General features: G+C 38.4%; 1 protein-coding gene across 13 annotated transcripts in view; it reads left to right on the top strand.

Moving 5' to 3' along the window:
• Positions 1-22909, top strand: part of tpd52l2b (tpd52 like 2b) — a 33110-nt gene extending 10201 nt beyond the window's left edge. For 2 of the 13 annotated variants that reach the window (XM_061902554.1, XM_061902555.1), the window contains exons 4-7: positions 5667-5714; positions 9033-9134; positions 17768-17816; positions 22026-22909. In XM_061902554.1, coding sequence (XP_061758538.1) covers positions 5667-5714; positions 9033-9134; positions 17768-17816; positions 22026-22112 — 286 coding nt within the window. In that variant the 3' untranslated portion in view covers positions 22113-22909. Of the gene's footprint in view, positions 1-5666; positions 5715-9032; positions 9139-9299; positions 9327-14388; positions 14453-17767; positions 17817-22025 lie in introns of those variants that run through there. The other 11 variants (XM_061902560.1, XM_061902561.1, XM_061902558.1 and 8 more) reach the window with 6 other exon arrangements.
• Positions 22910-27350: the final 4441 nt, after the last annotated feature.

Here is a 27350-nt window from a genome sequence, read left to right as displayed (position 1 = left end):
CCATGAGATTTTAGACTTGGACTTCTTTTTTATTGTCATTCAAATTTGAACTTTACAGTACAGATAAGAACAACATTTTCGTTGCATTAGCTCATGGTAGTGCAGGATAAAAACGCAATAAGGTGCTGGTGTAAATAAATAAATATATTACTGTACAGATAAATATATTGCACTTTTGCATATGCATCCACGTTTTTGGATGTATGTTTTATTTATATTATCTTTATATTCCAGCCACTTCATCCATTTTTGGGGGGAATTGAGAGGATTATTATAATGCCTTCAAGAGTCTTACGGCTTGCGGGAAGAAGCTGTTAGGCTCTTGACCATTTTTGACGTTCGAAACTGTAATGAGTATGGATGTCTCGATACGACTTTTTCCCTTTGTGGTACGGTAGCGATATTAGAGCCTTGAGTATCGGCCGATATTGGCCAATGAACCGATTACAATTTGATCAGCAGGAATCATACTTTTAATATTTTGTTGTGTGGAATGTTAGAAAAGGTTTAAGTGAAATTAACCTATTTATTATTAACCGTCTGGATTGGAGTTATGCTGTTTTTAGTTAAATTGAAGCGTAGTGGTAATTGATATTTTGCTGACAGCTATGAGTCACAATAATTCAGGAAGTTATCAATTACAAGCAGTAAGTTGAATGACGCGGACATGTTTGTTAATTGTGACCTTGAGACTTTGTATGTGTAAATATCAAATATGGACAGCATGGCTAGCTTGAGTGCTTTTGTGTGCTTAGTTGTTGTGTAGTATGTTTTCCTTATTGTGAAGGACTTGCCTAAAATGGAAGAACACATCAACCTTGTGTGCTTACTGGAGGACATTTAGATCTTAACTGGCTGTCCACTAAGTAGACTTGATGCTTGTATCAGAGCGCTTTTAGGGGTAGATTTGAGATAGAATCCCATACTTGTGTTTTGGCTGCCATCACACCAATGTTTGTTATAATACCGGGGCGCCCCCGAATTAGTTTGTGGTTTTGTCTCAAAGGGAATACTTGTGTCAGTACACTTCAATAAGTATACTTAGTTCCTGAGTGCAAGTTCTGGCCGTGTAGTGTTGTATCAAATCCATTATTGTCATTGCCATCTTGTCGCAGTATTTACCCCTTTCTTCTTCCCGTTATCGCCAGCATTTAGGTCGTAAAAATGTCTGCATTTTGCCGTACTTCTCAGTGTAAACACACTTCTGCACTCAACAGAAATCTTTTCTACCTCACGTGAAGCTAAGAGTCCTTACACCTTTTCAACGTTGCCTTGCCTCCATCCTCTCGCCCTCCTGTCAAGTTTGACAACACGGGCCTGAGGTGACCCGACTGTGTAGACCCTTTGTCCAGCCTCCTTATCGCCATGGACGTGTCAATCCGCAGCTCGGACCGTCTCGGCCGCTCTGACCTTTGAACTCGGCTGCCATACCGTTGCGGTTTCTACCGCGGTGAGGGCCGTAGTTGTTCACGGGTGCTTGTTGAAAGAACTGGCTGGGCCAGATCAGTGTCAGCTGACTCACATGGTGTGCGTGTCAGGCAGGTGTCGTGATTGACATCACAGGGAAGAATGTCGTACAACAGAAAGTCACCATAGATCGGTGCTTTATTTGCTCTTATGCCCCCCTCAGGAAGAAGGCAATATTTTGCCACTGACTATAAATATTATAATTCGCCTACAAAATTGTTATAACTATACCTCTGCATGACATTTTAAGTTTATTAACATTAAAGGAAACGACACACCTCATCACTCACAGAGGTTACAATGAAGCCAAGTGTTACCTACGCTTCATCATATTCTGCTACCTGCCCGCCCCACTGCTGTAGATGTACATACACTTACTGTACGCTAACACACTTTTTACAAGTGCAACATCGTAACGGCACAAGATGAACGCTGTCATATTTTGAGAATAAAACAATTGTTATGAAAAAGTTGCAATTTTACAGTAAATCTCATTTTAAAACAAAAGTAATACATTCAAGAGAAACATACTATTTTATGTGAATAGCCAAAGTGGAGAAATAAGAAAGTTGTCATTTAAAGTGAAAATAATTATGTCAATTAGAAAGCATTTTTACAAAAAAATATTTCTAGACAAACACCTATTTTTATTAAACATTATGTATTAATCGTATGAAGAAATATTAGAAATATATATGAATATTATAAGGAAAAAGTCAAATGTCATGAGAAGGAAATTATGTTATTTGAAAGACACAATTTACATGAAAAAATATAATTTTACAAGAATAAAGTCGCTCGACATCCATTGTTTTCGGGGGGGGGTGTTGCCCACATTTGACGTCCTCTCCAAGGTTCTCATAGTCATCATTCTCACTGGCGTCCCACTGGGTGTGAGTTCTCCTTGCCCTTATGTGGGTTCTTCCAAGGATGTCATAGTCGTAGTGGTTTGTACCGTCCTTTGACACATTTGTGATTTAGGGCTATATAAATAAACATTGATTGATTGAATAGTGTGAGTATATTAAAATACCATTTTAAGATACAAAAAAAAATGTCATTATGAAAATAGTCAAATATGAAAACATGTAATTTTACAAGTTTAAAGTTAAAAGTATGAGTAAAAGTTGTTTAAAAAAAAAAATCTATTACAAGACCAATTCTTACCTTTTTACAGGAATAATGGTAGAAAAAAAGTAAAAATATTTAAAAAAAAAAGTCCATCCATCGTCTTCCGCTTTTCCCAGGGGGGGTCACGGGGGCAGCAGCCTAAGCAGGGAAGCCCAGACTTCCCTCTCCCCAGCCACTTGGTTCAGTTCCTCCCGGGGGATCCCGAAGTGTTCCCAGGCCAGTCGGGAAGTATAGTCTTCCCAACGTGTCCTAGGTTTTCCCATGGCCTCCAACATGTCCAAAACACCTCCCCAGGGAGGTGTCTGGGTGGCATCCTGACCAAATGCCAGAACCACCTCATCTGGCTCCTCTCCATGTGGAGGAGCAGCGGCTTTACCTCAAACTTCTCACCCTATCTCTAAGGGAGAGACCCAAACTCCTTTGGGCCACTTGTACCCGTGATCTTGTCCTCTTAGTCGTAACCCAAAACTCATGACCATAGGTGAAGATGGGGACGTAAGTCGACTGGTACATTGAGAGCTTTGCCTTCCGGCTCAGCTCCTCCTTTACCACGACAGACCGATACACTGCACCCGACTGAGTGGTGAGCCCATTGGAGGGGAGACCCACATTGCCTTTCTGGGCTGGGCCCCATGGCCATCAAGCCCCACCTCCAGGCCCCAGTGACCCGCGTCCAATCAATGGAAATCTGAGTCCTCCTTTTTTTCTTCCTCACAAAGGTCTTGGAGCTGCCCTTTTGTCTGGTCCCTCGCCGAGGACCTGTTGGTCTTGGAAGACCTACCAGGGTACATAGAAGCCCCTAGGATCTGAGGGACGGCGTGGCGAGGTTGAGAGAGTGGCCGTGCCAGCGATCTGAGGGTTCCTGGTTCAATCCCCACCTTCTACCAACCTCGTCACGTCCAGTGTGTCCTTGGGCAAGACACTTTACTCTTGCTCCTGATTGGTGGTGGTTAGGGCCTTGCATGGCAGCTCCCGCCATGTGTGTGTGAATGTGTGTGTGAATGTGGAAATAGTGTCAAAGCGCTTTGAGTACCTTGAAGGTAGAAAAGCGCTATACAATTATCTTTGGGACTTGCAAACTCCTCTACAGAATAGTCATTACATACAAAGTTGTGATATCACATCTGTCATTTTACAAGTTAAGTATGTGTGTATTATGAGAGAATACAATTAGAATTTAATGTCATTCTTCAAGAAATAATCTTGGGAAAAATCCCAATATGGGAAAGTCATTGTTTTTATGAGTCATCTTTTTACATGGAAAGGTCACAATTTTACAAGACAAAATGCAAATTTACAAGAAAATAATTGTAATAGTACAAAAACCTTCAATTTCAAACCAAAATTGCGGGTTTTTATTTTTTCACACCTGAAAAGTACAAACCCCATTTCCATATGAGTTGGGAAATTGTGTTCGATGTAAATATAAACAGAATACAATGATTTGCAAATAATTTTCAACCCATATTCAGTTGAATATGCTACAAAGACAACATATTTGATGTTCAAACTCATAAACATTTTTTTTTTTTTTGCAAATAATCATTAACTTGAGAATTTGATGCCAGCAACACTTGACAAAGACGTTGGGAAAAGTCGCTACAAAATACTGATAAAGTTGAGGAATGCTCATCAAACACTTATTTGGAACATCCCACAAGTGTGCAGCCTAATTGGGAACAGGTGGGTGCCATGATTGGGTATAAAAACAGCTTCCCAAAAAATGCTCAGTCTTTCCGAAGGAAGGATGGGGCGAGGTACACCCCTTTGTCCACAACTGCGTGAGCAAATAGTCAAACAGTTTAAGAACAACCTTTCTCAAAGTGCAATTGCTAGAAATTTAGGGATTTCAACACCGACAGTCCATAACATCATCAAAAGGTTCAGAGAATCTGGAGAAATCACTACACGTAAGCGGCATGATGGCCGGAAACCAACATTGAATGACCGGGACCTTCTATCCCTTAGACGGCACTGTATCAAAAACTGACATTAAGCTCTAAAGGATATCACCCCATGGGCTCAGGAACACTTCAGAAAACCACTGTCACTAAATACAGTTCGTCGCTACATCTGTAAGTGCAAGTTAAAGCTCTACTATGCAAAGCGAAAGCCATTTATCAACAACATCCAGAAACGCTGCCGGCTTCTCCGGGCCCGAGATCATCTAAGATGGACTGATGCAATGTGGAAAACTGTTCTGTGGTCAGACGAGTCCACATTTCAAATTATTTTTGGAAATATTCGATATCGTGTCATCCATACCAAAGGGGAAGCGGACCATCCAGACTGTTATCGACGCAAAGTTCAAAAGCCAGCATGTGTAATGGTATGGGGGTGCATTAGTGGCCACTTACACATCTGTGAAGGCACCATTAATGCTGAAAGGTACATACAGGTTTTGGAACAACATATGCTGTCATCTAAGCGCCGTCTTTTTCATGGACGCCCCTGCCTATTTCAGCAAGACAATGCCAAGCCACATTCAGCACGTGTTACAACAGCGTGGCTTCGTAACAAAAGAGTGCGGATACGTTCCTGGCCCATCTGCAGTCCAGACCTGTCTTACATCAAAAATTTGTGGCGCATTATGAAGCGTAAAATAGGACAGCGGAGACCCCGGACTGTTGAACGACTGAAGCTCTACACAAAACAAGAATGGGAAAGAATTCCACTTTCAAAGCTTCAACAATTAGTTTCCTCAGTTCCCAAACGTTTATTGAGTGTTGTTAAAAGAAAAGGTAATGTAACACAGTGGTGAACATGCCCTTTCCCAACTACTTTGGCACGTGTTGCAGCCATGAAATTCTAACTTAATTATTTGCAACAAAAAAAAGTGTGTAAGTCTGAACATCAAATATCTTGTCTCTGTAGCATATTCAACTGAATATGGGTTGAAAAGGATTTGCAAATCATTGTGTTCTGTTTATAATTACATCTAACACAATTTCCCAACTCATATGGAAACAGGGTTTGTAGTAGTTTGTGTCTTCCCTGTCATGTAGAGTCAGACTGATGGATGTTGTTGTTTTGTGTGTGTTGACATGATCCTGCTGTTGTGTCTTCAGATATCTGTCTGCCTCGTCTACTTTGGATGACATTGCCCGCTCGGAAGCGTGAGTTGATCCATTTCTCTTGTTCCTCTTATCTGGCCTGACAGCTCCTTTTTATCCATGGGGCGGGGGAGGGAGGCTTCTCTGTCGTTGGTGGCTCAGCTTTGTGTTCGTCTTGCTTTTTGTCTCGTCTTGTTTGCCAGGAGGCGTTCACAGGCCTTCGTTGATGTTAGTGAGTGCACACACAGAAGAGTTGTGTCCAAAAGACAACCTCGGACCAATACAGAGTCTACGCTCACATCTTTACTAGCTTGCTGCTATGAGCGACTCCATGTTTGGATGTGAGGCGATCAAGACAAAGATGAAACAAGTCAAGGAACACAGTGACATCTTCCTACTGAGGGCAAGATGAATAAAAAGATGGCGTGTTGTAATATTAACTCTGGCATTCTTGCCAGCAGCTTCAAACCACAACATAACTACGATGTCCCAAACATTCTTTTGCCACAAATAGATTTGGCGTTACCTGTTTGCCACTTTTCATAATCTTTTTTTATAAGCACATTATAATGGGACTGTCGGTGAATGTAGCCCAGGGGTCACCAACGCGGTGCCCGTGGGCACCAGGTCGCCCCCGTAAAGACCAGATGAGTCGCCCGCTGGCCTGTTCTAAAAATAGCTCAAATAGCAGCACTTACCAGTGAGCTGCCTCTATTTTTTCAATTGTATTTATTTACTAGCAAGCTGGTCTCGCTTTGCTTGACATTTTTAATTCTAAGAGAAACAAAACTCAAAAAGAATTTGAAAATCCATGAAAATATTTTAAAAACTTGGTCTTCACTTGTTTAAATGAATTCATTTATTTTTTTACTTTGCTTCTTATAACTTTCAGACAATTTTAGAGAAAAAATACAACCTCAAAAATGATTTTAGGATTTTTAAACACATATACCTTTTTACCTTTAAAATTCTTTCCTCTTCTTCCCTGCCAATTTAAATCAATGTTCAAGTACATTTATTTTTTTTTATTGTAAAAAAAATAAATACATTTTAATTTAATTCTTCAGTTTAGCTTGTTTTTTCGACGAAAAATATTTGTGAAATATTTCTTCAAACTTATTATGATTAAAATTCAAAAACATTATTCTGTCAAATCTAGAAAATCTGTAGAATCAAATTTTTAAATTTTATTTCAAATTCTTTTGAATTTCTTTTAAAATTTTTGTTGTGGAAAATCTAGAAAAAAATAATGATTTGTCTTTGTTAGAAATATAGCTTGGTCCCATTGGTTATATATTCTAACAAAGTGCAGATTAGATTTTAACCTATTTAAAACATGTCATCAAAAATATATATTTGTTGTGAGAAATCATTAAGATGATCGGTGTTTCCACCAAGATAAATATCATTAATTATTAATAATAGCATAGAGTTTAAGGAAAATTGAGCAAATTGGCTATTTCTGGCAATTTATTGAAGTGTGTATCAAACTGGTAGCCCTTCGCATTAATCAGTACCCAAGAAGTAGCTCTTGCTTTCAAAGAGCTTGTTGCTTTACTCAGTACAGGGGGGTATAGCTCGGTTGGTAGAGTGGCCGTGCCAGCAACTTGAGGGTTGCAGGTTCGATTCCCGCTTCCGCTAGTCACTGCCGTTGTGTCCTTGGGCAAGACACTTTACCCACCTGCTCCCAGTGCCACCCACACTGGTTTAAATGTAACTTAGACATTGGGTTTCACTATGTAAAGCGCTTTGAGTCACTAGAGAAAAGCGCTATATAAATATAATTCACTTCACTTCACTACAGTAGAATAGAAATGGAATAGAACCTACACAGTGGCCTAGTTGTTAGAGTGTCCGCCCTGAGATGGGGTGGTTGTGAGTGCAAACCCCGGCCGGGTCATACCAAAGACTACAAAAAAGGGGAGCCATTACTTCCCTGCTTGGCACTCAGAATCAAGGCTTGGAATTGGGGGTTAAATCGCAAAAAATGATTCCGGGTGCGGCCACCGCTGCTGCTCACTGCTCCCCTCACCTCCCAGGTGGTGAATGTGGTGGTGGCTCAAATGCAGAGGACACATTTCACCACACCTAGTGTGTGTGTGTTACTATCATTGCTACTTTAACTTTAACTAGAACACTCCTGAACACAGCGTATATGTACCTGGTCGGCCAGAGAATAAGAGGACATTGCAGTAGGGACGAGTGTTGCCAACTTTGTTTGGATACTCTTATTTTTAATTTCTAAAAAGTGATAAGAAAACTACAATTGCTTCAGGGAAAACTAGTCATTTCTCCTAAATTAGAAACATGAGGAAAGGAAGTACACCTTTTTTGAGACAAGAGCTATAGTCATGCATGCTTGGTTATGCTTTAAAGCAGGGGTCGGGAACCTTTTTGGTTGAGAGAGCCATAAAAGCCAAATATTTTGAAAAGTATTTCCGTGAGAGCCATATAATATTTTTTTTAAGATGAATACAACTAAATGCATGCATTTTTAAGTAAGACCAATATTTTTAGAGTATAAATAAGTCTCTTATTCCTTTTAATAACATTGTTATTCTGAAGCTAACCAACAATAAATGAAATACTTCTTACCATTAATGCGACTTCTTGAACAGGTGCGGTAGAAACCGGATGGATGGATGGATGGATTAAAATGCATGAGAATGTTTTATATTTTGAACGTTATTTTTGACCCTGTTATTACCAGCGTAATTATTCATTACTTATTGTGTTAAGCAATGTCAGCTAAGATTTATCTGAGAGCCAGATGCAGTCATCAAAAGAGCCAAATCTGGCTCTAGAGCCATAGGTTCCCTACCCCTGCTTTAAAGTCATATCCAACAATTGCGACGACGACTTTTTACTGTCGACTGAGTTTACTTTTTTAATGATTTCTGCTGGTGGTGTGCCTCCGCTTTTTTTCAACACAAAAAAATGTACCCTGACTCAAAGAATGTTGAAAAACACTGCACGAGACAATGATGTCTTGTATTATACTAGGTCTGGGTTCATGTTTTTTTTTTTTTGATTCATTGGAAAGAGATAATCTAGTATCATTTGCTCACTTCTCCAGGATAAGTTACCCCACCCCCAGTCCTTAATGCTTCAGTCACGCGCAGGATTCTCACAAGAACCAGGCAAAAAGTACTGTAGATTATCTGTACGTCTGAGTGTGCTGGTACCCCAAGAATGTTTTGTGTGTGGCATTAACCTGGGGGCTAATTGGTGAGGGGCGGTGTCGGGCTGCGAGGAATTGTTGTTCCCCCTGCTGGTGCTGGCATAGCGCTGCTCTCTTAGCGGGCCACGGCGAGGCTCTGACGTCACTGCAAAGACGCCGACATGCGCACACGCCCTGACTTCCTCCTCCTCTTCTTGCAGGTACAAGAAGACCCAGGAGACCCTCTCCCAGGCGGGGCAGAAGACCACCGCCGCCATCTCCACCGTGAGCTCGGTCATCAGCAGGAAACTGGGCGACATGAGGTAGGACGAGGGCCACACTTGACAGAAATGCAGGTTCCAGATGATTGGAGTTAGAAAGATTTCATGTCGCCATCCGCCGCTGTGACTTAAACCTAATAATGCTAATGCTAATGCTTCTGCCTCACACTCCTTCTTTGTGTCAACGCTGCCTGGCTGCGCCTGCAGAGCACTTCCTTTCTCCAATTCCTTTAGGTAAGACCACACTTGGTGGAACACTCCCGTCAGTACACTTCAGTAATCATCACAGTCCACTGCTCTCTCAATATCAGCAGAACACGGCAGTTTAACATGTAAAAGTCTTCCAATAGGTCGCTCCGTGCTTCTGTCTTCAGTCATTTACAAAAGGTTACATGGTAGGCTGTTAGGAGCCGGCAGCTACACAACAGATAAGCACACAAGCGAGATATGCGTGATAATCGGAGGTGGGTAGAGTAGCCAGAAATTGTACTCAAGTAAGAGTACTGTCACTTTAGAGATTTATTACTCAAGTAAAAGTAAGGAGTAGTCACCCAAATATTTACTTGAGTAAAAGTAAAAAGTATGTTGTGAAAAAACTACTCAAGTACTGAGTTACTGATGAGTAACCTGTTCGTTTAATGATTACGGCAACAAATAATGCACAAAAACATAAAAATAGCAAAGAGCAAATTCAGAGCCAGGAATATCTCTTAAGCAACTAAAACAATATTACATATTAAATAATAATACATTAAAATAAAAAAAAAATTAAGGCAAATTGAGCCACAATAACTTAACAGCACCATAGGCTCAGTAGGCATTCATTGATTGATTGAAACTTATATTAGTAGATTGCAGTACAGTACATATTCCGTACAATTGACCACTAAATGGTAACACCCCAATAAGTTTTTCAACGTTAATCAATTACTTAATAAATGATCAAGTCGAGGTGATCTACCTCATATATACATATACATACACACATATTATATATATATATATATACAACATATAATTTATATTTATTTATTTTGCCGTTTTTGTTCACATGTTAAAGGTGTTTTAATGAATATACATGCATGTTTAACATAGATTCCTATCTTTAATGAAGACAATAATATAAGTTGGTGTATTACCTGATTCTGATGACTTGCATTGATTGGAATCAGACAGTATAGTGCTGATAACGTCCCGGTTTTCAAATGGAGGAGAAAAAAAGTTCCTCATTCCTGTCTAATACATCATGAAAGTCGTTGGTTTTTGGCATCTTATTTGTCCAGCTTCCATATTCGTTTTTATACACTTTACAAGAAATACATTGGCGGAAAACTCCGTAGCTTGCTAGTTTGTTTGCGCTAGCTTTCGGAGACTCTTATTTTGTTAGCGCAGGCGCGATGGAGCGGCACTTTTATTGTGAAGACAGGAACTGTGCGATCAGTCTTTAGGCTTTTGACGGGAAGTACGGTTGAAATAAAAAGTGTCTTTTTTCCTTTACACTTTTGATTGATTGGTTGATTGATTGAAACTTTTATTAGTAGATTGCACAGTACAGTACATGTTCCGTACAGTTGACCACTAAATGGTAACACCCCAATAAGTTTTTCAACATGTCGGGTTCTACGTGTGACGGTCATGTGACCACCTGGCTCTGTTTGATTGGTCCAACGTCACCAGTGACTGCATTTGATTGGTGAAACGCAGGCATGCGTAGTTCCTACTTTGAATGCTTGTCTGACAAAATCAAAACAAACAAAGCGTGCATTAACAGATCGATAAAAAAAAAAGTAGCGAGTAGCGACCTGATTGCAGATAAATGGAGCGGAGTAAAAGTAGCGTTTCTTCTCTACAAATATACTCAAGTAAAAGTATGTTGCATGAAAACTACTCTTAGAAGTACAATTTATCCCAAAAGTTACTCAAGTAGATGTAACGGAGTAAATGTAGCGCGTTACTACCCACCTCTGGTGATAATCAATGACATTTGTCAATATGAACAAGCATCAATCAGCACCTCCAAGTCCCAGTCCATGGTTCTTGCCCGGAAAAGGGTGGAGGGCCATCTCCGGGTTGGGGAGGAGATCTTGTCCCAAATGGAGGAGTTCAAGTACCTGGGAGTCTTGTTCATGAGTGGGGGAAGAGTGGATGGTAGGATGGACAGGCGGGTTGGTGCACCGTCTTCAGTAATAGTAATGCGGATGCTGTATCGATCATTGGAGCTGAGCCAGAAGGCAAAGCTCTCAATTTAGCAGTCGATCTACGTTCCCATCCTCACCTATGGTCATGAGCTTTGGGTTATGACTAAGAGGACAAGATCACGGGTACAAGCGGCCCAAATGAGCTTCCTCCACCGGGTGGCGGGGTTCTCCCTTAGAGAGAGGGTAAGAAGCTTCAGGCGTCTGGTCAGGATGCCACGGGGAAGACCCAGGACACATTGGGAAGACTATGTCTCCCGGCTGACCTGGGAACGCCTCGGGATGCCCCGGGAAGAGCTGGACCAAGTGGGCGGGGCGAGGGAAGTCTGGGCTTCCCTGCTTAGGCTGCTGCCCCCGCGACCCCACCTCGGATAAGCACAAAAAGATAGATGGATAGTACTTTATTGATTCCTTCAGGAGAGTTCTGATGGATGGATGGAACGAGCATCAAATAATGACAGTTGCATATTACTTACACATACAAAGTCTCCAAGGCTAGGAGAAACTAACCAGTAACAAACGTGTCCACATTATTCAAAGTAACGTGTCACGAACTCTTGTTAGCATTCGGTGTTCTCAAAAATATTTACCACCACACTTTAGTTTAAAGACAGCATATATCTTTAAGTATACTTATATACGCGGGGCGGTATAGCTCGGTTGGCAGAGTGTCCGTACCATCAACTTGAGGGTTCCAGGTTCGATCCCCGCTTCTGCCAACCTAGTCACTGCCGTTGTGTCCTTGGGCAAGACACTTGTCCCACCTGCTCCCAGTGCCAGCCACAATGCTTTAAATGTAACTTAGATATTGGGTGCTTTGTGTCACTAGAGAAAAGCACTGTTTATACGTGTGTGTGTGTGTGTGTGTGTGTGTGTGTGTGTGTGCTTTAAAGCAGCGTCAATTTGAAATGCCTCAAAAATGGCCAAACACACACAGGTGAAACATACAATCTACTAAATAGGCAACATTTTAAGAATGAATTAAAGATATCATTTTACACATTGAGTCTATTAAAGTGCTAAAAGAGTTGATCAATAATTAATATATCTGTGTGCAGCTTTTTAAACATCACAGCATCCTTTTCTTTTGCAGGCAGTTACATTTTGTCGTTTGTTTTCATTGCTGCTATTTGAACTGTTTTTAAATACATAAACAGGTAAAAAAAAATGTTTATGCTCTTTGCCTTTCCTTTCTTTTAAATGGACAACATTTTATCAATCATTTACATTTTTGTAACATCTGAATGAGAAGCACAGTTACAGTAAAATTATATTAATGTTAATAAATGAATTAGTCATCTAGTAAGCACGTACCTAAATACACGGTAAAAATAAAGGTTTTTATATATATATATATATATATATATATATATATACACCCACCTACGGTTGTTATCTTTTTGATTAATTTCATGGGATCCAACTTTCCCTAACATTTCACACTACAAAGTTCAGATGTTACAAAAATGTAAATGATTTAAAAAATGTTGTCCATTTAAAAGAAAGGAAAGGCAAAGAGCATTAAAAAAAAAAAACATTTTTTACCTTCTTTATGTATTTAAAAAACGTTCAAATAGCAGCAATTAAAACAGACAACAAAATGTAACTTCCTGTATTAGAAAAGGATGTTGTGATGTTTAAAAAGCTGCACACAGATATATTGATTATTGATCAACTCTTTTAGCACTCGAATAGACTCAATGATATCTTCGATTCATTCTTAAAATCAATCAATCAATCAATCAATGTTTACTTATATAGCCCTAAATCACTAGTGTCTCAAAGGGCTGCACAAACCACAACACAAACCACTACGACATCCCGCCTATTTAATTGTGTGTGTTAAAGCGTACTTGAAATGATGTAAACAAAGTTGAGCTGACTGACTTTGGCTAAAAGACAGTTGAAGTTACATCTCTCACAACTTGGTCTCACTCTTGTTAGCTGACCAGCAAGGTTTTTTTTTTTGATTGATTGAGACTTTTATCCCAGGGATCAATAAAGTACTTTCTATTCTATTCTATTCCATTATTAGTAGATTTCACAGTACAGTACATATTTCGTATAATTGACCACTAGATGGTAACACCCCAATAAGTTTTTCAACTTGTTTAAGTCAGGGTCCACCTTCATTGATTCCTGGTAAGGTCATGTAGAAGCTAGAATAAAAGAAAATCTCCTCACACTTTACATGTTAGCACTGGCTGTATTTTTGTGGCCCAATTAAACAGGAGTGATGACATCATGACAATTGTTCACAAATATATTTGTTGCACTCCTGACAAAAGTATGTATGCTTTAGAAGTCTACAAAAAAATGCACTTTCCTCCAAACCGCAATTCTAATTTATCCCAATTTTAAATGGCTTCTTTATTTTCAAATATCGATAAAACAAAAAAAAACAAAGTTTTTTTTGTTGTGTTTTATATCAATCACTTTTTAAAAAGTTTCAGTATAGTTATCAAAGCAAATACCATTGCAGGAATGGGTGGAATAGTTAGGTGGCCAAATATTCCCACTCCTGCTGATATCATATCAGATGGAAGTCTGTATCGGCCACTACTCGGCGGTTCCGGTATCAGTATCGGACGTAAGAAATGTGGTATCAGATGCATGAGTGTGGTGGTGTGACTGTGCAGCTGCATCACAGCACCATTATGATTTAGTCCCTCCCCTTCCGTCTTTATAGAACACAACACTCAGGTTCTCACAGTGCACTGCATTTTTTCTAGTGCACTTCCCAGCAGTGCTGGACCATCACTTGACATTCTAGTACACACTTGTATCGTCCTCATCACAAAATGTGCACGCTACATTTCTTTGTCCAATCACAACTCAGCCTCCATGTGTTGCCAACATTTGCACACTCGGGAGCTAAGTAGACTTATTGAAGTGTACTCATGGGTTCACACACCTCCTTTCCTCTTTTTGCTCTCATCCTGACAACTACTAAGTACTCATTTCAATTAGACAGCAAATACACACACACACACAGCTGCTGATTGTGTGTGTGTGTGTGTGTGTGTGTGTGTGTGTGTGTGTGTGTGTCACTGCTTGTAACAGGTGCGCTTCTCTTGTCTCCTCTTTTAACGCTTACAAAGTAGCAACTATTCCATCCGGCACTCCATAAGTATGCCAGCTATGAGGTGAGCTAACACACTGACTTGTATCACTCTCACTCCTGCATGTTGTTGCCATCTTTGTGTCTCATCAAGTCCCCAAAGTAGCACAATAAACATTTTTACGACAATGTACGTTTGTGTTACCATCATGTTGTCGTGTTTTTACGACAATGTATGTTTTTGTTACCATCATGTAGTTGTTTTTACGACAATGTACGTTTGTGTTACCATCATGTTGTCGTGTTTTTACGACAATGTACGTTTGTGTTACCATCATGTTGTCGTTTTTTACAACAATGTATGTTTGTGTTCCTATCACATTGTCGTGTTTTTACATCATTGTATGTTTGTGTTAGCGTCATATTTTTACGTCAATTTACGTTTATCATCATGTTGTCGTGTTTTAGGATGATTTACATTTGTGTTAACATCATGTTGTTGTGTTTTACGACAATGTACAGTTGTGTTAACATCATGTTATGTTTTTAATGACAGTTTGTGTTAACATCATGTTGTCGTGTTTTTACGGCAATGTATGTTTGTGTTACCATCCTTTTGTCGTATTTTTACGACAACGTATGTTTGTGTTACCATCATGTTGTCGTATTTTTACGACAATGTATGTTTGTGTTACCATCATTTTGTCGTATTTTTACGACAATGTATGTTTGTGTTACCATCATTTTGTCGTATTTTTACGACAATGTATGTTTGTGTTATTATCATGTTGTCGTGTTTTTACGACAATGTATGTTTGTCTTAGCGTCATGTTTTTACGTCAATTTACGTTTATCATCATGTTGTCGTGTTTTACGACAATGTACAGTTGTGTTAACATCATGTTATGTTTTTAATGACAGTTTGTGTTAACATCATGTCGTGTTTTTACAACAATGTATGTTTGTGTTATCATCATGTTGTCATGTTTTTACGACAATGTACATTTGTGTTACCATCGTGTTGTCTTATTGTTACGACAATGTATGTTTGTGTTACCATCATGTTGTCGTGTTTTTACATCATTCCATTTTGTGTTAACATCACATTGTCGTGTTTTTACGTCATTTTATGTTTGTGTTAGCGTCATGTTTTTACGACAATTTACGTTTAACATCATGTTATGTTTTACGACAATTTACATTTGTGTTAACATGTTGTCGTGTTTTACGACAATGTACAGTTGTGTTAACATCATGTTATGTTTTTATTGACAGTTTGTGTTAACATGTTGTCGTGTTTTTACAACAATGTATGTTTGTGTTCCTATCATGTTGTCGTGTTTTTACATCATTGTATGTTTGTGTTAGCGTCATATTTTTACGTCAATTTATGTTTATCATCATGTTGTCGTGTTTTACGACTATTTACATTTGTGTTAACATCATGTTGTTGTGTTTTACGACAATGTACAGTTGTGTTAACATCATGTTATGTTTTTAATGACAGTTTGTGTAAACATCATGTCGTGTTTTTACAACAATGTATGTTTGTGTTATCATGTTGTGTTTTTACGACAATGTACGTTTGTGTTACCATCATGTTGTCGTATTTTTACGACAATGTTTGTTTGTGTTATCATCATGTTGGCGTGTTTTTACGACAATGTATGTTTGTGTTACCATCATTTTGTCGTGTTTTTACGACAATGTATGTTTGTGTTCCTATCATGTTGTCGTGTTTTTACATCATTGTATGTTTGTGTTAGCGTCATGTTTTTACGTCAATTTACGTTTATCATCATGTTGCCGTGTTTTACGACAATTTACATTTGTGTTAACATCATGTTATGTTTTAATGACAGTTTGTTTTAACATAATGTTGTCGTGTTTTTACAACAATGTATGTTTGTGTTATCATGTTGTCGTGTTTTTACGACAATGTACGTTTGTGTTACCATTATGTTGTCGTATTGTTACGACAATGTATGTTTGTGTTATCATCATGTTGTCGTGTTTTTACGACAATGTATGTTTGTGTTACCATCATGTTGTCGTGTTTTTACGACAATGTACGTTTGTGTTACCATCATGTTGTCGTGTTTTTACGACAATGTACGTTTGTGTTACCATCATGTTGTCGTTTTTTTACAACAATGTATGTTTGTGTTCCTATCATGTTGTCGTGTTTTTACATCATTGTATGTTTTCGTTAGCGTCATATTTTTACGTCAATTTATGTTTATCATCATGTTGTCGTGTTTTACGACTATTTACATTTGTGTTAACATGATGTTGTTGTGTTTTACGACAATGTACAGTTGTGTTAACATCATGTTACGTTTTAAATGACAGTTTGTGTTAACATCATGTCGTGTTTTTACGACAATGTCGGTTTGTGTTACCATCATGTTGTCGTGTTTTTACGACAATGTACGTTTGTGTTACCATCATGGTGTCGTGTTTTTACGACAATGTACGTTTGTGTTACCATCATGGTGTCGTGTTTTTACGACAATGTATGTTTGTGTTACCATCATGTTTTCGTGTTTTTACGACAATGTATGTTTGTGTTACCATCATGTTTTCGTGTTTTTACATCATTGTATGTTTGTTAGCGTCATGTTTTTACGTTTATCATCATGTTGTCGTGTTTTACGACAATTTACATTTGTGTTAACATCATGTTATGTTTTTAATGACAGTTTGTGTTAACATCATGTCGTGTTTTTACAACAATGTATGTTTGTGTTATCATCATGTTGTCATGTTTTTACGACTATTTACGTTTGTGTTAACATCATGTTGTCGTCGTGTTTTACGACAATTTACATTTGTGTTAACATCATGTCATGTTTTTATTACAATTTACGTTTGTGTTAACATCATGTTGTCGTGTTTTACGACAATGTACAGTTGTGTTAACATCATGTTATGTTTTTATGACCGTTTGTGTTAACATCATGTCGTGTTTTTACAACAATGTATGTTTGTGTTATCATCATGTTATGTTTTTACGACTATTTACGTTTGTGTTAACATCATGTTGTCGTCGTGTTTTACGACAATTTACATTTGTGTTAACATCATGTTGTCGTCGTGTTTTACGACAATTTACATTTGTGTTAACATCATGTCATGTTTTTATTACAATTTACGTTTGTGTTAACATCATGTTGTCGTGTTTTACGACAATGTACAGTTGTGTTAACACCATGTTATGTTTTTATGACCGTTTGTGTTAACATGTTGTGGTGTTTTTACGACTATGTACGTTTGCGTTAACGTCATGTTTTCGTGTTTTTGCGACAATGTGCATTCGTCAACATATCGTGTTTACAACCTTGTGTTAACATCATGTTGTGGTGTTTTTACAACAAAGTATGTTTGAGTTGACATCACGTTGTCTTTGTGCGTCGCAGGAACTCTGCCACCTTCAAGTCGTTTGAGGACAAAGTGGGCAACCTGAAAGTGAGACACACACACACACACACACACACACACATGTACTAATGTTTCTCTTGCTGCATTAGTCAAGTAGAAAGAATATTCTAGTTGATTGTGATTGTTTACATTCCAAAAGCTGGTGTGAAGGTGATGCTAACCATTAACTAATATTACTGATAACTAAAGTGAGAAGTGATGCTAACTATATTTGTGTTCACTAACTAAAAATGAGGCTAATTGAATGCTATGCTAACCAAATGTGATGCTAAATAAAGGTGAACCATCCATTTTCTACCTCTTGTCCCTTTCGGTGCTGGTGTTAACTATGATTGTGTTGACTAGGTGATGTTATCCAAAGGTTGTGCTAAATAAAGGTGATGCTATCGGAAGGCTATGCTAACCAAATGTGATGTTACTTATAATTGTTATGTTAATTAAATGTTCACCAAACGCTGGTGCTAACTAAAGTTGATGAGAGGCTAACCAAGGTTTCTGTTAATTAAAGATGTTAACTGCAGTTATGCTAACCAAATGTGATGCTAACTGAAGTTGACGTTAAATATAATTGTTTACGAAAGGTGATGCTAACTAAAGATGGCGCTAATTAAAGGTGATGGTTATTGAAGGTGATGCTAACTTAAAGGTTATGTTTACAAAAGGTGATGCTAATTAAAGGTGGTGCTAATTAAATGGTATTTTAATTAAATGTTAACTAAACACTATGCTACTCAAACGCTGATGCTAACTAAAGGTGATGCTAGGCTAACCAAGGGTTCTGTTAATTAAAGATGTTAACTACAGACTATGCTAACCAAATGTGATGCTAACTGAAGTTGACGTTAAATATAATTGTGTTTACGAAAGGGGATGCTAACTAAAGATGGCGCTAATTAAAGATGATGGTGATTGAAGGTGATGCTAACTTAAAGGTTATATTAACGAAAGGTGATGCTAATGAAATGGGATGTTAATTAAATGTTAACTAAACACTATGCTACTCAAACGCTGATGCTAACTAAAGGTGATGCGAGGCTAACCAAGGGTTATGTTAATTAAAGATGTTAACTGCAGACTATGCTAACCAATTGTGATGCTAACTGAAGTTGACGTTAAATATAATCGTGTTGACCAAAGGTGATGCTAACCAAATGTGATGCTAACTAAAGATGGCGCTAATTAAAGAGGATGGTGATTGAAGGTGATGCTAACTTAAAGGTTATATTAACGAAAGGTGATGCTAATTAAAGGTGGTGCTAATTAAATGGGATGTTAATTAAATGTTAACTAAACACTATGCTACTCAAACGCTGATGCTAACTAAAGGTGATGCTAGGCTAACCAAGGGTTCTGTTGATTAAAGATGTTAACTACAGACTATGCTAACCAATTGTGATGCTAACTGAAGTTGAAGTTAAATATAATTGTGTTTACGAAAGGTGATGCTAACAAAATGTGATGCTAACTAAAGATGGCGCTAATTAAAGATGATGGTGATTGAAGGTGATGCTAACTTAAAGGTTACATTAACGAAAGATGATGCTAATTAAAGGTGGTGCTAATTAAATGGGATGTTAATTAAATGTTAAACACTATGCTACTCAAACGTTGATGCTAACTAAAGGTGATGCTAGGCTAACCAAGGGTTCAGTTAATTAAAGATGTTAACTGCAGACTAAGCTAACCAATTGTGATGCTAACTGAAGTTGACGTTAAATATAATTGTGTTTACGAAAGGTGATGCTAACAAAATGTGATGCTAACTAAAGATGGCGCTAATTAAAGAGGATGGTGATTGAAGGTGATGCTAACTTAAAGGTTATATTAACGAAAGGTGATGCTAATTAAAGGTGGTGCTAATTAAATGGGATGTTAACTAAATGTTAACTAAACACTATGCTACTCAAACGCTGATGCTAACTAAAGTTGATGAGAGGCTAACCAAGGGTTATGTTAATTAAAGATGTTAACTGCAGACTATGCTAACCAAATGTGATGCTAACTGAAGTTGACATTAGATATAATTGTGTTTACGAAAGGTGATGCTAACCAAATGTGATGCTAACTAAAGATGGCGCTAATTAAAGATGATGGTGATTGAAGGTGATGCTAACTTAAAGGTTATGTTTACAAAAGGTGATGCTAATTAAAGGTGGTGCTAATTAAATGGGATGTTAATTAAATGTTAACTAAACACTATGCTACTCAAACGCTGATGCTAACTAAAGGTGATGCTAGGCTAACCAAGGGTTCTGTTAATTAAAGATGTTAACTGCAGACTATGCTAACCAATTGTGATGCTAACTGAAGTTGACGTTAAATATAATTGTGTTTACGAAAGGTGATGCTAACCAAATGTGATGCTAACTAAAGATGGCGCTAATTAAAGAGGATGGTGATTGAAGGTGATGCTAACTTAAAGGTTATATTAACGAAAGGTGATGCTAATTAAAGGTGGTGCTAATTAAATGTTAACTAAACACTATGCTACTCAAACGCTGATGCTAACTAAAGGTGATGCTAGGCTAACCAAGGGTTCTGTTAATTAAAGATGTTAACTACAGACTATGCTAACCAATTGTGATGCTAACTGAAGTTGACGTTAAATATAATTGTGTTTACGAAAGGTGATGCTAACAAAATGTGATGCTAACTAAAGATGGCGCTAATTAAAGAGGATGGTGATTGAAGGTGATGCTAACTTAAAGGTTATATTAACGAAAGGTGATGCTAATTAAAGGTGATGCTAATTAAATGGGATGTTAATTAAATGTTAACTAAACACTATGCTACTCAAACGCTGATGCTAACTAAAGGTGATGCTAGGCTAACCAAGGGTTCTGTTAATTAAAGATGTTAACTACAGACTATGCTAACCAAATGTGATGCTAACTGAAGTTGACGTTAAATATAATTGTGTTTACAAAAGGTGATGCTAACCAAATGTGATGCTAAATAAAGATGGCGCTAATTAAAGATGATGGTGATTGAAGGTGATGCTAACTTAAAGGTTATATTAACGAAAGGTGATGCTAATTAAAGGTGGTGCTAATTAAATGGGATGTTAATTAAATGTTAACTAAACACTATGCTACTCAAACGCTGATGCTAACTAAAGTTGATGAGAGGCTAACCAAGGGTTATGTTAATTAAAGATGTTAACTGCAGACTATGCTAACCAATTGTGATGCTAACTGAAGTTGACGTTAAATATAATTGTGTTTACGAAAGGTGATGCTAACCAAATGTGACGCTAATTAAAGATGATGGTGATTGAAGGTGATGCTAACTTAAAGGTTATATTAACGAAAGGTGATGCTAATTAAATGGGATGTTAATTAAATGTTAACTAAACACTATGCTACTCAAACGCTGATGCTAACTAAAGGTGATGAGAAGCTAATCAAGGGTTCTGTTAATTAAAGATGTTAACTGCAGACTATGCTAACCAATTGTGATGCTAACTGAAGTTGACGTTAAATATAATTGTGTTTACGAAAGGTGATGCTAACTAAAGATGGCGCTAATTAAAGATGATGGTGATTGAAGGTGATGCTAACTTAAAGGTTATATTAACAAAAGGTGATGCTAATTAAAGGTGGTGCTAATTAAATGGGATGTTAATTAAATGTTAACTAAACACTATGCTACTCAAACGTTGATCCTAACTAAAGGCGATGCTAGGCTAACCAAGGGTTCTGTTAATTAAAGATGTTAACTGCAGACTAAGCTAACCAATTGTGATGCTAACTGAAGTTGACGTTAAATATAATTGTGTTTACGAAAGGTGATGCTAACCAAATGTGATGCTAACTAAAGATGGCGCTAATTAAAGATGATGGTGATTGAAGGTGATGCTAACTTAAAGGTTATATTAACGAAAGGTGATGCTAATTAAAGGTGATGCTAATTAAAGGTGGTGCTAATTAAATGTTAACTAAACACTATGCTACTCAAACGTTGATGCTAACTAAAGGTGATGCTAGGCTAACCAAGGGTTATGTTAACTAAAGATTATGCTAACTGCAGACTATGCTAACCAAATTTGATGCTAGCTGAGGTTGATGTTCACTATAATTGTCAACTAAAGGTGATGTGAACAAATGTGATGCTAACTTAAATGTTGTGTTAATAAAAGGTGATGCTCGTTAAAGGTGGTGCTAATTAAGTGTTATTGAAAATGGCGTCAACTTAAGTCAACGCTAACTAAAGTTGTGTTTCCTGTCACATGTTCAGTACAAGGTCGTTGGCCCCGCAGGAGATCGCAGCCCCGCCGACTCTGCCGCCGACTCCACCCCAACTCAAGAAAACCCGCCTTTCTGAGCCCGCCCTCGCCTCCTCCTCCCTCACCACCTGAGTCTTCTCAAAGAGGCGCCGCCAAACCTTTGTCCCTCGCGCCGTTCCAAGGCCTCAGCCGGAACCATTTTAACAACCCGCTTCTTTCATTGCCGCTTTTTTTTTTCTCTCCACAGAGCGAGCGCTTTTGTTCCTTCCGTCTACTTCCTGTCCGCCCTCCTACACTGTGAGCTAGCATCGCCGCGCTCCTCCTCGCGGGACACTCGCAGGTTAGCACTTAGCACAGGAGGAGGAGGGCCCCCCCCCCCCCCCCCACATGGCATGCTGGTACACATCTCACTTCAGCAACCAAACATTACTCCCACACAGGAAGTGGAAAAAAAAAACATTTTGTATGCTAATCAATTTTGCAGTTGCTTTGCATCAAGTTGCAACACCGGCTTTGAGAGGAGAGCTAGTGACCAGCAGGGGGCAGCACTTACAGCCTAGTTGATTGGATGGCACATGCTGATACTCAAATGTCATTTGCTTTCTTTATTTTCTTCTGTTTGTCACCTTCTATACTCCGCCCCCAAAACATGTTGCCATGTCTGTTACTCACTTTATAAAACTGCTTCTTTTATTCTTGTCACACTAAGACCAGACCTGAAAGAAGATAAACTAGTGAAGAAACGTGTGTGTGTGTGTGTGTGTGTGTGTGGATGACTGGTAGCCTGGATTACATTATTATTATTATTATATTATAATTAGTCATCACATGGGGAGAACTGTAGTCAAAGACTTTGGCTCAGTTTGATTAATCAATAAAGCATTCCTTTAAATCAGCAAGCTGTCTTTGATCTGATTTCAATCTACTCAAATCTCAACTGTTTCGACCGGGGCTGTTAAACGTACGGGCTCAGGCCCGCCAGCAGGTTTTATCCGGCCCGCGGGATGACTTTGCCAAGTATAAAAATGAACCTGAAGTTTTGGAATAAAAGAAACTGCTGTTCCAAATGTGTCCACTGGATGTCGCAATAGCAATTATTTGTATCTGTAGACGACGCTACATATGTAACAGGGGCAATTATGTTTTTTTATTACTACCTTATTTCCTTGAGGGTATATAGTATGCGCCTGCCTTGAATTACTGCCGGGTCAAACTCGCTTCCCAAAATAATTAGCGCATGCTTAATATCACTGCCTGGTCAAACTGGTGACGTCACGAGTACACTTCCCCGGTCATCATTGTCAAAATGGAGGAGGCTGTGTTGGAGCCACTATGGATTGAACTTTCACAGTATCATGTTAGACCCGCTCGACATCTATTGCTTTCGGTCCCCTAGAGGGGGGGGGGGTTGCCCACATCTGAGGTCCTCTCCAAGGTTTCTCATAGTCAGCATTGTCACTGGCGTCCCACTGGATGTGAATTCTCCCTGCCCACTGGGTGTGAGTTTTCCTTGCCCCTTTGTGGGTTCTTCCGAGGATGTTGTAGTCGTAATGATTTGCGCAGTCCTTTGAGACATTTGTGATTTGGGGCTATATAAATAAACATTGATTGATTGAGGCTGATTTCAATACCAGTAATTTGAAATCGCATAAAGGGAAGAAGATTAAGAGTTATTCAGTAGGATTTAAGGTCCAAGCTTACATCACACTCAAATTTTTACTGCATACCTTTGGTAAGTTTCGGAGTGAAAAGAGGTTTTAAAATAATTAGCGCATGCTTACTTTTACCGCATGCCTTTGGTAAGCGCAGGAGTGAAGAGGTTTTAAATTAATTAGCGCCCCGGCGGCAATTTAAGGAAATACGGTATTTATTTATTTTTTTTACACAAAATGTGTTAGTTACATGTAAATACCCTAAATGTTTTGTCAATGTGGAACCACTGCCTTCTTGTTCCTCCCACTGCAAAAACTATGGTGACACCTGTCTTTTTAGTCGTTGGACACGCCTTCCAACTCCTTTTTTTGTCTAGACCAGTGGTTCTCAAATGGGGGTACTTGAAGGTATGCCAAGGGGTACTAAGATTTAAAAAAATATATATTCTAGAAATAGCAAAAATGCAAAAGTCCATTATAAATATATTTATTGAATAATATTTGAGGGGCTTCACGGTGGCAGAGGGGTTAGTGCGTCTGCCTCACAATACGAAGGTCCTGCAGTCCTGGGTTCAAATCCAGGCTTGGGATCTTTCTGTGTGGAGTTTGCATGTTCTCCCCGTGAATGCGTGGGTTCCGGCTTCCTCCCACTTCCAAAGACATGCACCTGGGGATAGGTTGATTGGCAACACTAAATTGGCCCTAGTGTGTGAATGTGAGTGTGAATGTTGTCTGTCTATCTGTGTTGGCCCTGTGATGAGGTGGCGACTTGTCCAGGGTGTACCCCGCCTTCCGCCCGATTGTAGCTGAGATAGGCGCCAGCGCCCCCTGTGACCCCAAAAAGGGAATAAGCGGTAGAAATGGATGGATGGGTGTGAATGTGAGTGTGAATGTTGTCTATCTATGTTGGCCCTGCGATGAGGTGGCGACTTGTCCAGGGTGTACCCCGCCTTCCGCCCGATTGTAGCTGAGATAGGCGCCAGCGCCCCCCGTGACCCCAAAAAAGGGAATAAGTGGTAGGAAATGGATGGATGGAATAATATTTGAACAAAATATTAAAGTAAGTTCATAAAGTGTGAAAATAAATTTAACAATGCAATATTCAGTGTTGACAGCTAGATTTTTGTGGACATGTTCCATAAATATTGATGTTAAAGATGTATTTTTTTGTGAAGAAATGTTTAGAATGAAGTTGATGAATCCAGATGGATCTCTATTACAATCCCCTTTAAGTTGATGATTACTTCTATGTGTGGAAACCTTTATTCATAATTAAATCACTTGTGTATTTTTCAACAAGTTTTTAGTTATTTTTATATCTGTTTTTCCAAATAGTTCAAGAAAGACCACTACAAATGAGCAATATTTTTGCACTGTTATACAATTTAATGGATCAGAAACTGATGACGTAGTGCTGTATTTTACTTCTTTATCTCTGTTTTTCAACCAAAAATGCTTTGCTCTGATTAGGGGGTACTTGAATGAAAAACATGTTCACTGAAAAAAGGTTGAAAACTGTCAAAACGAACCAGGAAGCAGCAGTACTGTTGTCTATAAATATGATCATTATGTACAACATATTTCTCTACAATCCATGGCTTAACAGAATATAAGATCTTTTAAGATGTTCCATGCATGAAAATGTGCAAACGCGAACATAATTTATCATGCATTGTGCCTTTGCAGCCAGCTGAGGGCGCTGTTGAGTTACGGCAGGGGTGTCCAAACTTTTTCCACTGAAGGCCGCAGTGAAAAATCAGAGCAAGCGAGGGGCATTTTTATATTATTTATTTTAAAAACCAATACAATATATGTATAAAAAAATATACATTTAGGCCTCCACTCAGTTATGATCCCGGGGACCCCAAAGGGTTTTGGTCCCAAAAAAAAAATTAAAAAAGTGTATTTATTCAGTTTTATTATTTTCATTATTTTTTAAGTTTTAAATCTCAAGATCAACATTAAGGAAAAAAAATGGGAAAAACACAAAATATGCAATATTTTCACCCAATAACTTTTTTTAGGTGGAATTTTTGAGCTTGTATGATAATTGGAGCCTTGATTTTGATTCATTATTATGTTTTGAGCAATGACACTAAAATAATCGGGGATCCAAAAGTGTCCTAGTCATTAAAGTGAAAAATAAATTATTTCCTGTTTACTTTTAGCACAATAATCTCCACATCAACTTCAGCTAGATTCATCAATTTTAAGTTTTATTGTTTATGTTGTTTGTTCGTTTTAGGCCCTTCTTTAAAAAAAAAACCAACTCAGTTTTTTTTTATGGCTTAACAAAATATGCAACATTTTCCCCCCAAAAATATCTCAAAGTGGAATATTTAATGTGACGTAATTGAAGCCTTAAATAGGTCAATAATTCAAAATGACATTGATTTTGATTCATTTTTATTTTTTAAAGAAAGAAACAACCTGCATGTCAGCTTTGTTTTATTAAAGCATTGCAACATTTTTTTGTTACATTTCACCTGTTTGCGCTTTTATACCACTTTTTATGTTTTTAATTTTTTTCAATTGTATTTTTAAAATTTGCCGTGGGGCCGTTAAAAAATGGCCCCCGGGCCACCCTTTGGACACACCTGTGTTACGGCAACGTTTATCCAACAGTTCAGTTCAGTAAAAGGTTGAAACTGCATTATTAAGATCTAAAGCAGGGGTGCCCATTACGTCGATCGTGAGCTACCAGTCGACCGCGGGGGGTGTGTCAGTCCATCTCCAGCCAGGCTTTTTAAAAAAATAGACCTAAAAATGAGTGATCATCAATCTTCACCAAGACGTCACTTAAATGACATTCACGGTACCGGAGGGTCTTGTGAGATGACGCTGGCTGCTGCAAGATCATTATTATGAAAATATGACCGAGAGGAAGGCGGGAAACACTTTTTATTTCAACAGACTCTCGCGCCGTACCTTCCGTCAGAACTCTAAAGGCCGACTGCACATTTCCTATCTTCACAATAAAAGCCCTGCTTCATGCTGCCTGCGCTAACTAAATACAGAGTCTCGGAAAACTGGCGTGCACAAGCGATCCCTCAGAAAGCTGGCGTGCACATCACTTGTGCACGCCAGCTTTCCGAGACTCTTATTTTGTTAGCGCAGGCAGCATGAAGCAGGGCTTTTATTGTGAAGATAAGAAATGTGCAGTCGGCCTTTAGAGTTTTGACGGAAGGGACGGCGCGGAAGTTTGTTGAAATAAAAAGTGTTTCTCGCCTTCCTCTCTGTCATTTTTTCATAATAATGAACTGGCAGCAGCCAGCGTCATCTCACAAGACCCTCGGGTGCCGTGAATGTCAATCAAGCAAGCTACGGAATTTGCCGCCAATGTTTTTCTTGTAAAGTGTATAGAAGCTGGATGAATTAGATGCCAAAAACCAACCACTTTCATGTGGTATTGTACAGAAAGGACAACTTTTTTTTTCTCCTCCATTTGAAAATGTGGGCGTTATCATCATTACTGTCTGATTCCAATCAATGCAAGTCATCAGAATCAGGTGATACACCAACTTATATTCTTGTCTTCGGGAAAGAAAGACATCTATATGTGTTACACATGCTTGTATTATCATTAAACACATTTAACTTGTTTACAAAAATGTCTCTTTCATAAATAAATAAATAAAAATGATAAATATAAATGAGTTGGTCAATTGAAAAGTAGCTCGCCTG

Source organism: Nerophis ophidion, linkage group LG06, assembly GCF_033978795.1.
Source record: "Nerophis ophidion isolate RoL-2023_Sa linkage group LG06, RoL_Noph_v1.0, whole genome shotgun sequence".
In the NCBI taxonomy this organism is placed as follows: domain Eukaryota; kingdom Metazoa; phylum Chordata; class Actinopteri; order Syngnathiformes; family Syngnathidae; genus Nerophis; species Nerophis ophidion.
Note: the sequence above shows the minus strand (reverse complement) of the source record. Positions and strands in the feature narration are given on the sequence as shown.